Raw genomic sequence first — 11,446 nt, 5'->3', positions numbered from 1 at the left:
ATAAACATAATTATGTATATTTGCTATTTTTAATTATATAATCTAAATATAAGTATACATAAAATACGTTTAATATATTTCTAAAATTATAAAATCTATAACTAATATTCCAAAAACTTAAAAATTTATTTTCTCTGATCTTGAAAATATGGTATACTGTAAAAGTACAATATATCGAATTTCGGTACAAAATACTGGAAATGAGGTACGATATCGATATTGAAATTCATCATATCGAAAATTCGGTACGTAAAGTTTGGTAAGGTAAATATATGTTTTTTTCTTCTACCGAATTTTCGGTAAGATATGCAGTAAGGTGGTTTCGGTAAGATATACCATAATGACCCATCTATAGAGTATTAATTTTTTTTTATTTTAATTATTTCAAGCCCTCGAATACCTGACATCAAATTGTGTGGATTTTGGGCCATAATTTATAAACTTGGCCCAAAAAAGATACCGAAACCCGACCTAATCATTTGCTCGTTAATACCGGTGCCTATTTGCTGTCATCTCCGCCGTCCGATCAAATCAGAGACGTCATCTCAATTTCGATTTCACCTTAAACCCTCGGCACAGAGAAACCCTCTCTCCTCTCTCCTGTCTCCTCCTCCTGATTTCCCCTTCTCTTAGGTATTCCCACACATTTTCCTGTTTGCCTTTTATCGTCGACTGTTTTCTCTGAATTTGGGGAAGTTCTCAATTAATTACAATCAGCTTCGTGCGCGTATCTAAGTGTTATTTTCTCTGATTCGATTCGTGCCTGCAGCGCTGATTGTAAATGGCGGGAGGTGCTCCAGCTGCTGGTGGGGCGGGGAATGGTGTCAGGATTGTTGTTGCCGGCGACGCAAAGACGGGAAAATCGAGTTTGATTGTCACGGCAGCTGCTGAAAACTTTCCGACCAATGTCCCGCCGGTGCTGCCGCCCACGAGGCTCCCCGTGGACTTGTACCCGGAACGTGTTCCTGTCACCATTATAGATACTTCGTCCAGGTATTGGTGCATCTTTGTTAATGTGTTTTGATTTGGAGGTGAAAGAAATTTAGTAATAGCATGATTTGAATTATGGTATTCTGGACCTGGGGCGGTGCGAATTAGAATCCGTGTGTGTTTGTTTGTTGATATCTGTACTTGGAAATTGTCGATTTCTACCACTCTTTTATGCCTAAGATTTCAGCTATTCTTCTGTTCCCAGGCTGCTTCTGTGTATTGTTGAACATTATATGCGAATCATGGTGAAAAACTTCATTCTCAGTGCATGAATATACGAGTAACTAAAATTTGAAATTTATGTGCTTGTAAATTTGTTTTGATATTCAGCCTATGTAATAGAGGCGTTTCTTTTCGGCACGGGATTTAAGAAATTGTGTTGAAAGTGAGTAAGTGAAGGGAGACTAAAGTAGGAAAGGAAATAGGTAGAGAGATGAAGAGAGGATAAAGTAAGAGAAAGTAAAGTAAGAGTGAAGAAATATGTTGTTTTTTGCCAAAAAAAAATGACTCAACTACAGTGGGACAATCCAATATATGACTCAGCTATAGAGGGACGGAGGGAGTATTATATATGTACATTATTTGCTATTTGATACATTCTGTTCAGAATTTCATGATACATGCATGGTTTTGCTGCTTATGTATCTTTGACTTATTATTTACGGACTAGTCCTTCTAAGATTATTTTCAGTAATTCTTGTTTCACCTTTTTGGAATGCAGTCCTGAAAATAGGGACAGGCTAGTTGAAGACCTTACAAGGGCTGATGCTGTTGTTCTTACTTATGCGTGTGATAGACCTGAGACTCTTGATAGATTAAGTACTCACTGGCTTCCTGAACTTCGCCGACTAGAGGTGCTGTGATGATTTACTACAACGATTGTTGTTTAAGGTTACTGTTGAGGTGCTGAAATCCATGATTTCTTTGTAATTTTGATGGAATTTTTTGTTCAATTTATCTTTTGTAGGTCAGAGTGCCTGTTATCGTGGTGGGCTGCATGCTAGATAAGAGAGGGGATCAACAGCCAGTTAGTCTGGAGCAGGTTATGTCACCTATAATGCAACAGTTCCGGGAGATCGAAACCTGTATTGAATGCTCTGCATTAAACCATATTCAGGTGCAGTTTACTTAGTTTCCAATTAAATATGTGAAGCTGCACTACTTTTTATTTGATCTGTAAACAGATCCTTGTGAACTATAAATGGCATGAATTTCAATCTGTAATAATGTCAGCATCTTCTTTCCTGTGGTAACTTTATACAACATATATTTCGCCATTCTTGTATAATTACTTTCCATCCATTTTTGCCTTATTGATACTGGAAATTAAATCAACTTTGAATCTACTGTTTTATTTCACATCATGCTATAGTGTTAGCGGCTATATATGCTTTGACATATTGAATTATCTTAAAGGATTTTGATCCTCTTTGTTTCCATTCCTTGTGGAGTTGGTACATGTTTTCTAATTGAGTAATAGTTTTGTGTTGCAGATTCCAGAGGTTTTCTACTATGCGCAAAAGGCTGTACTCCATCCAACGGCACCACTATTTGATCAGGAGCAACAAGTTTTGAAACCACGTTGTGTGAGGGCATTAAAAAGGATATTTATACTCTGCGACCACGATAGGGATGGAGCACTCAGTGATGCAGAGTTGAACGATTTTCAGGTTATTTTCTCCAAATTACATTTCCTGAATGTTAAATGAGTTTTCTGGTGTAGGAAACAAGACTTTCCATGTGTCTTGAATAGTTTCTTCACAATGATGGACAATCTGATTGCCTAAGTAATTAAAATGCAGGTAAAGTGTTTCAATGCACCACTTCAAGCATCGGAAATAGTGGGTGTTAAAAGGGTTGTGCAAGAGAAATTGCGTGAAGGTGTCGATGAGCGTGGACTTACATTGACGGGCTTTCTATTTCTGCATGCTCTTTTCATTGAGAAAGGGAGGCTGGAGACAACATGGACAGTCCTAAGGAAATTTGGGTACAATAATGAGATCAGATTGTGTGATGATCAGTTGCCACCTCCAATAAAGAAATATCCTGACCAGGTAATTTTTCTTGTATAAATAACTAATAAAGAGATATCCTAAAACAATATTCTTTGGAAGACTACCTGATTTATATCTCTCACCTAATTTTCACGTGTGTAGAGTGTGGAGCTAACTACGGAAGCTATGGAGTTTCTCAGAAAGATTTTCTTCACCTATGATGTTGATTGTGTACGTAAAGTCTCTTCCAGTTGATTTTGTTAGTTCCTTTTGCTTATGCCATCGTCTTCAATGTGATTAGGTTCAAGCTACTTAATTCCATTATGCATCTCCCCATATGGGCAATTTTTACGCAAGATTTCTGTTTCAATTTATTGCTTGTAAATTCTACAGTAATTGATATCACGAATCACATTATCTACTACTGTACTGGGTAAAAAATCTCATAAGATCAGGTGACCAAATACTGCCATCCATAGGATCTCTTAATTGGGTAGTCACCCTAGATTTGTTAATTCTAATAGGAATGCGATAGCCAAACGCTTTAAGATCTGTTACAATTTTCTTATCGAAGATCATATGAAATCCAGAATGCAGAAGTTTAATTCTTTGTACTGTTTCCTTAATGAATTGATAATCAGATAACTTCCAGAGTCCAGACATTTGTTTCTATTTTCTTGTCATGGCTCTTAGGAAGATTTTACCAAACATATCCTGTACTCTTTGATGTTTCCTTGTGAACCTGAATAGCATATCGTGTCAATTGTCATTATTATCAACTTGGAAGGAAGCTGATGTATAATCTTGCTCATTCATATTCAGTTCAATATTTTTGCTGAAATTCTCAATCATGACTCCGTCCTTGCTTGTAAAAGGCCTTAATATGCTTCCAGCATTGTTACCTAACTGTGCACTCGGTGGCATTAATTTTACTTGTTTTATTATTTTATTCGTATCTTTGCTGGCTCTTAGTAAAATTCTTTAGTTCAACTGTAAGATGTTGATGCCTATTTCTTTTCAAAAAATATTGATGATGTTTCCAATTCCAAGCAAGTTCCATAAAATATCTATGAAGCTGTTGAATATTCACTCGATCGGTACAATAACATATATTTTACTCCACAAAACACTACTCTTTTTCTTGTATCATATGCCAATCTATTTCTTTTCCTATTGAGTTATCTCTTGAAGTCTCAAAGGCTGAATATTGTTGTTTATGTTTTCCAGGATGGAGCCCTTCGATCTCATGAGGTTGAAGATTTGTTTTCCACAGCGCCTGAAAAGTAATCTATTTTGCTCTAAATTAATAGATTTGTAGGTTGTCTAGTATGTTAATGTTCTTTGACCAAATGTGTTTTGAACTAAATTTAAGCTTTAACTTATCTATTTCAAAAATTAAATGCTTCCCTTTTTGTATCTGATTCTTTTGTTAAAGTAGTTGTATCTTTTCACTCTTTTCTCATGTTGGTTTTCTCCTTGAAATTTAGTCCTTGGAATGAAGCTCCGTATGTGGATGCTGCAGAAAAGACGGCTCTTGGAGGGCTATCTCTTGATGGCTTTTTGTCACTGGTAACTGCTGTGTTTTTTTTATAGTCGATCAATTTATGATTTGTTAGTTATCAACTGTGTACAGACTGCTAGTCTCTTCAGCAAACATTCTTTGCAGTTTCACTCGGTGGCCAATTACAATTTGCCCTGCTGTCCTCTGTCTCTAAAACCTTACTTGGTTTTTTGTCTGAATTTCAGTTGTGTACATGAATGTATTCTGGGAAAAATCTGATCCCAGTAGCATCCAAGCAGAAAGGCTCTATTCCGTGATAATGAATTATTAAAGAAAACTAGTTTTGCTCTCCCAATAACAACAACAAATGGCGCCAAGCATGGCACACATTTTTAATACAAATTAACAAATACATGCATACTGCTTTGGAGAACATGAATTTAAATCTGAAACTTTCCATGCTGGCATGATGCAATAACCTGTCAAAATCAACCAATACACATTATGAATTTCAGGCTGTTTTTGGAATTATTATTCTCTTTAGGTCATAGTAGCATGTAGGTAAACAAAATAATTTAATAAATGTGCAAAAGTAAAATGTATTTAGTGATGAAAATAAGTTCCATTTATACATATTCTCGTGTCACAAAGTAATATCATTACTAGATATGTGCAATATCAAATGAGAAAGTTGTTGGCAGGTTGTTGTTTAATCTGTTAAACTTTTTTCCATTTAGGTTGACACGATAACAATTGGGATACATAGGTCTAGATGCTACCCAATTATATTTGTTGCTCAACATATTACTGCTGCTCTATTGTAGTTTTTGCTCAACTTATTACTACTGTCATTTCTTGATTGTTGCTCAACGTATACAGTAATTCGTGATATTAATGTGTTTTACATAATGGAATTCAAAGATAAGTACCAACTCACAAGTTCATTCACACGCATATAAGGTTTATATCGTAATTCTAATTTTTTTTATATATGTAAATGGACTAAATTAACTCTTTATGGCCGGCCATAATATGACCATTTAGCATCACTCTTATATTTGTGTCATATTCTTAAGTGTTATTGTGGTTTTCCAATCTAAGATCATGTTTTGCCTACTAAATATTATTTAATGTCTAAACTGAGCATTAAATGTGTTGCAGTGGGCCCTTATGACGCTTTTGGACCCAATTCGTAGTGTTGAAACCCTCATATACATAGGATATGGTAGTGATCCGTCATCTGCTATTCGTGTAACTCGAAGAAGACGATTAGATCGCAAGAAACAGCAAACAGAAAGAACTGTATATCAGTGTTTTGTTTTTGGACCAAAAGAATCTGGAAAATCTGCTTTGCTTAATGCTTTTATTGGAAGGTATGATTTTGGATATTGTCAAGAAAGTATCATTAAATGTGATTTTCTTTAACGTACTTACTTAGATCTTATTCCTGTTCTCTAAAACTATGCTCATCAAATAGGCCTTTCCCTGAAGAACATGTTCCAACTACTGGCAACAGATATGCTGTAAATGTCATCAATCAACCAGAGGTAAGTTCCCCTTGCTCGATTTGTTTCTAATGGAGCCAAAGCATAAACAGCTCACCGAATTACATAATCTGATCTCTTGCTCACAGCCACACTCTGATGTCCCCACTCACTAACAATAAGAACAAACAAAAATATATCACTTGTCATGTTGATATCGTTGTTTGATGATTAAGTTAATAGGGAGTTGTTTAAAGTTTACGGTAAGTTATTTGAAGTTAATGGTGAGTTAATTGCTGGTTACATCCAATAGTTATTATTGTAGTCCTTAGCTTTATTTTCATAGTGGTACTCCCTCCGTCCCACTCTAAGTGGAGCATTTCCTTTTCGGCACGGGATTTTATGTAGTGTTATTGTGTGAATTAAGTGGATAGAATAAAGTTAGAGAGGGAAAAAGTAGAGAGTGTGATGTTGCCATTTTTAGAAATGTGTTATTTAGAGTGGGACATCCCAAAAAGGAAAATGTGTCACTTAGAGTGTGACGGAGGAGTATATAGTACAGGTCCCTTGAGGTTTGAGAGGCATGTGATGTGTTGAGTTTAGTTTTAAGGACGGTAATTTTACTATTGGGCCTGGTTATTGGATTGGCTTCATAAGAGGATTATCAATGTTCATTTTAGTTCATATATCAGTTAGTCTCCTTTTCATGGCTGTTGTGTATTATGCTTCTTATGCGGACATTTTAGCGAGTGCATTCGACGGTGCCTCCTTTCACTTCGTGTCGTATGTTCAGAGTGACCTGAGACCAAACTTATACTAAATCTGTGGCTAACGTGAGAATGACTTTTAATATCTGCTAAATGCAAGATGCTTTGAGTATGAGATAGCCATGTGTTGCTGAATGCTCAATATCCTATTTCATATGGATGAATATGCTTACAGGGACTTAAGAAGACTCTTGTATTGAGAGAAATTCCTGAGGAAGGGGTTAAAGAGTTACTGTCAAAGAAGGATGCTTTGGCTGCATGCGATGTGGCTGTGTTTGTTCATGACAGGTAATTGAATTTCTTCAAACTGTTGGCACTTGATAGAAAAAATACTATTCGTTTTTAACTAATTCTTTTATCAATCTAGCTCTCGTGAACCATCTTGGGAGAAAGCAACTGAGATGCTTGTGGACGTTGCAAGTCAAGGGGAAGCCACTGGTTACGAGGTTCCTTGCCTCATTGTTGCTGCCAAGGATGATCTTGACCCGTACTTGACAGAAATCCAGGATTCTACCAGGGTACTAATCCTTTATAGTGGGCACATTAGAATATTTTTGTTCAACCCGTCCCGTTATCAGGATCGATTTCACTTGAGTGCCACTGATGGGTCAAGATTTTTATTTCTCCTGAAAACCCTTCCAGCTTGAATCCATAAATGTGGAATCTGGTTCCTGCTAAATTGAGCAAATCTGGTCAGGAGCTTATGAAAATGGAAAATTTTTACCTATATAGCTTGCCTATCAGATTTCTTAACACATTCATCATCTCTTTTGTTGTTTTCAATTCTATTGTGGGTCTATATCTTACATGTCACTGAAAGAAACTGTTCCACCCATATAGTTATGGAACTACTAAAAAAATGATTGTTAATGTTTGTGCCTCACTTAATATACCAGTTAAACTATATTCATAGAGTTATACAGCTATATGCTGCACTTAGCAGTGTCATTGTGTATTTTATATGGGATTTAGGAAGAGCTATGCAATTTACGCTTGAAGCTCAACGACTTTATTATCTATACATATATTGGCGTTTGAAAAGCTGACAGTGTTGTGAATTCAAACAGGTAAGCCAGGACATGGGGATAGAGGCCCCCATACCTCTCAGCACAAAGCTCGGAGATTTCAGTAACATATTCCATAGGATTGTGAGGGCTGCAGAGCACCCTCACTTGAGCATTCCTGAGACGTCAGCTGGGAAAAGCCGTAGGCAATACCACAGGCTGCTTAACCGCTCCCTAGTGTTCATATCCGGTAAGTATGGATGGCATATTCTGATGATTCTATTTGTATCCATGCATACTTTATTCAACATAGCATTGAAATTTTCTATTTGTCTTACAGTTGGAGCTGCAGTTGCTGTCGTTGGGTTAGGTGTTTACCGGGTTTATTCTGCAAAAAGGAATTCTTCTAGTTAGGAAGGGGACGACGGTGAGTCCTATCTGCATCTCTTCCTTTTTGTGGCCTTGGTGGTTTTTTTTTTAATTTTTAATTTTTTAAAAATTTTATCCGGAGACAGTGAAATGGGTTAGCGCTGGGAATGCTGTTGCTGAAAATTATCTCTTCACTTGTAGAGGGGTTGGGTTGTATTTTATGGTTTGGAATCGTAAAAACAGATGCATTTGAAGAAATTGATGATATTTCCACCTTGGATTTTGTTTACGCTTCTCATTTACTCGAAATGATGTTTCTATTTCCATTTTATTCTTTCTGTTGGTATATTTTTTCTTTAGTAATAACCATCTCATTCTCCGTGGGAATAATCATTGCTTCCCTTTATCAAATGAACACAATTATACCTATTTCAATTCTAGGTTTCAACAAAATTATGCCTATTTCAATTCAGTGTCCTCTCAATACTATAATTTTTTAATGTTATAATTAGAGCATATTTTGAAAATTTAAATAATTGAAGAAAACATATTCCAAATACTACACATACAATCCACACGCACCTACACTTCCTCACATCCATTCACTTCTACTACACAATATTAACATACATTTCCACACACAAAACACATTGAACACACACTGCACTCACACCACATGATACAAAACAAAACACACACTGCACTCACACAATGTACATATAGCACACAACACTCACCTAACATAATTTATACACTATTTTGACATTTGTAAAAATAGAGGATTCCAATATAGGCGCTTGGTGGGCGACTAATACGTGGCTTCGTCATCTCTCAATTGATATTATATTAATTTTTTAAATATTACTCCGTTTTTTATATTCTCTCTAATGATAAAATTAATCATACTCCACTTTCACTTTCGTCTGTACTCTGTACATCCCTCCATGGCTCTATCTTCATTCTCTCTCATCTGTAATTTCTTTTCCTTACCAAATTCTTAAGAACTTATGCTTTTCACCGATGAATCAATACTTCTCATTATTTAATGTATGCAAATGAGCAAATCGTTCCTACAACCACATTTACAATGTTCACAGATGATGAATTTTAGTTTGAAAATAATAGATCCTTGTAGAGAAAAAATTATCCCTCTTTGTCCATTTAAACTCATATTAATATTTTTTTTAATTCAACACCAGTATTAGATTTTGCAATACGATAATAGAAAAAGGAGAAATTGCTTTCAAGAAAATCCAAAAATAAGAGAATTTTTGCAGATATAAAAAGGAAAGTTGTCAAAAGGAATAAGGAAGATGACGATATTTCATTATTTTGCATATCGATATTGATGGAAAATTAGAATATAAGAATAGAAGGTGAAGAGAAGAGATTATTAGCTAAAGAGGAGAAGCGGAGTGAGAGGAAGTTTTGATGATGACGTCATTAGTACCTCACCAAGCGCCTATATAATAGAAGTCCGCGGCATATATCAATCCTATGTAAAAATAAAAATTATACACATTTTAAGAAATTTTAACTTTTTTGTACCCATTTTCCACTATATTTCCTAAAATCCATGTCAAGTAAAAGGGTCCCAATTAATGAAGAATCGGGTGAGTTACTAATCAGTATCAGTAGCCGTACCAGAGGGAAATGTATCTGGTCGTAGAGAGTATATATTTTTGCAGAGAAACAAATTAGCATTAGTTTGTAAATTACGTACAAATTATAATGACAAGCCTATCATTAGATGATACACTAGTATTTAGAAACAAACAATCCAAAGAAAATACAGAAGTAGTGAAATACAAATTTCAGGCAGAGACACAGCCAATACCATATCTGGTAGTGGGGAATACAAGAAACAAGCCACTGCAAACAATCCCAATCATCAACGGGAAACTCTTCATCACTTCATCCAACTCCTTGGCGTGGCCGGGATACACGCACCCGGTCACCCGGTAGTCAGAAAATGCAATGGCAGCGAAGACAAGAACAGACATCATAGCATGCACAAAGTCGCTGAGGCTGACCCTGAATTTGTCGTCCCGGGGAACATCCACCCCGAGGCCGGACTTGAACACGGCCAGGCCTCGGGGGGTGACGAAGCCGTAGTAGACCTTGCCATCGGGGCCCTTGAAGGAGTCGGTGAAGTGGAAGAAGAAGCAGGAGAGGCCGCAGAGGGCGAGGAGGGCGTAGATCATGTGCGTCTTGACGGGAGAGCACTCGCCGTTGGCGTAGATGGACGGGAGCACCATCTCGAAGGTCAGGAGGGTGCCTGTTGGAAGGAAGTTGGCCAGGAGGGAGGTTTTGGAGAGGGTTCTCTGCACGCCGTTGGCCATTGCTCGCCGCTTGCGACCGCCGCCGCGGTCGGACGGTGGGTACGGCGGAGGCGGCGGTGGGCTGTAGATTCTGATGCCGATCCTTTCTGACGCTGATTTCTCCATTTTTGGGGAAGAGAGTTTGGATGATGGATGGGAAGATGTTTTGGATTTAAATGAAGAGCGGTTTATTACATTCACATAAATTTAACCGCTAAATACCATCTGATAACTACATATTGACTCGACCCAAAACTCTAATTACTCAAAATGGATAATAAAAAAATTATTTTAGTTGCATTGTGTTCGTTTTTTTAATTTATTTAGAATAAAAGAGTTTAAATATTGCATAGTAGAATAAACGGTTATTGTGTCATCATTAGAGGATCACTTACCCAGTTATTTGCATGAATAAATTGATACTCCGCCGTCTTTGAAATGTTGTCCAGTTTTTCCATTTCGATTCGTCCGCAGAATATTGTCCACTTTGTCTTTTTTTTCATTTTTGGTAAACGGTCCCCACATTCCACTAATTCATTATACTCACATTCTATTATAAAATCAATATATAAATGTGAGACCTACATTCCACTAACTTTTTCTACCCGTGCCGACTCAAACATGGTCAACATTTTGCGGACGGAGGAAATATTCATTAACTATTGAAAAACTACGGTATTAAACCTAAAATCACTTAATATTGGGATGACAAATGATAGTGGTGTGATATGACATTGAAATGGACCAATTGAGTATATTTAAGCTGGCGTGGAAGATGATTAGGTTGCTGACTGTACAATAATAAGGCAATTTTTTTAAATTCTCCTTTCCTTTCCACTAAACGCCCAAATTGTCTAGAGAATTAAAATTTCAAACATACTTTAGAAAAGGAGAATTGACGAGCTAGGGCAAACTCACTTCTGCTGAAAAACACAAACTCACTTCTGCTCATAAACATCCGACGAGCTAGGGCAAACTGCGGCGTTCGAGACGGCGACGGCGATGGCGACCTCTGC

The 11,446-nt window shown here is 36.7% G+C and overlaps 2 protein-coding genes across 3 annotated transcripts; one reads left to right on the top strand and one right to left on the bottom strand.

Moving 5' to 3' along the window:
* Nucleotides 1–484: 484 nt before the first annotated feature.
* Nucleotides 485–8,440, top strand: LOC121772551 (mitochondrial Rho GTPase 1-like). Of its 2 annotated transcripts, XM_042169691.1 has the most exons (16): nt 485–633; nt 770–993; nt 1,712–1,844; nt 1,958–2,107; nt 2,484–2,660; nt 2,793–3,044; nt 3,147–3,215; nt 4,212–4,267; nt 4,472–4,553; nt 5,647–5,858; nt 5,963–6,032; nt 6,912–7,024; nt 7,104–7,254; nt 7,804–7,990; nt 8,081–8,167; nt 8,256–8,440. In XM_042169691.1, exons 2-15 carry the CDS (start codon nt 782–784, stop codon nt 8,152–8,154), a joined length of 1,938 nt encoding a protein of 645 aa, XP_042025625.1. In that variant the 5' UTR covers nt 485–633; nt 770–781; the 3' UTR covers nt 8,155–8,167; nt 8,256–8,440. The 2 variants fall into 2 exon arrangements, with proteins under 2 accessions (XP_042025625.1, XP_042025624.1); XM_042169690.1 differs by having other exon boundaries at nt 8,081–8,440.
* Nucleotides 8,441–9,045: 605 nt separating this feature from the next.
* On the bottom strand, nt 9,046–10,580 carry LOC121771301 (protein DMP9-like). Its single transcript, XM_042168083.1, has one exon. It carries the CDS (start codon nt 10,554–10,556, stop codon nt 9,924–9,926), a length of 633 nt encoding a protein of 210 aa, XP_042024017.1. The 5' UTR covers nt 10,557–10,580; the 3' UTR covers nt 9,046–9,923.
* Nucleotides 10,581–11,446: the final 866 nt, after the last annotated feature.

Source organism: Salvia splendens, chromosome 16 (assembly GCF_004379255.2).
Source record: "Salvia splendens isolate huo1 chromosome 16, SspV2, whole genome shotgun sequence".
NCBI lineage: Eukaryota > Viridiplantae > Streptophyta > Magnoliopsida > Lamiales > Lamiaceae > Salvia > Salvia splendens.
Note: the sequence above shows the minus strand (reverse complement) of the source record. Positions and strands in the feature narration are given on the sequence as shown.

What these genes read in the sequence shown, in the direction of transcription:
- LOC121772551 (XM_042169691.1), top strand. Translation starts at nt 782, where the DNA reads ATGGCGGGAGGTGCTCCAGCTGCTGGTGGGGCGGGGAATGGTGTCAGG. An exon ending in CTGCATTAAACCATATTCAG is followed by an intron (nt 2,108 to 2,483) that starts GTGCAGTTTACT and finishes TTTGTGTTGCAG; the next exon opens with ATTCCAGAGGTTTTCTACTA. An exon ending in TTGATGGCTTTTTGTCACTG is followed by an intron (nt 4,554 to 5,646) that starts GTAACTGCTGTG and finishes AATGTGTTGCAG; the next exon opens with TGGGCCCTTATGACGCTTTT.
- LOC121771301 (XM_042168083.1), bottom strand. Translation starts at nt 10,556, where the DNA reads ATGGAGAAATCAGCGTCAGAAAGGATCGGCATCAGAATCTACAGCCCA.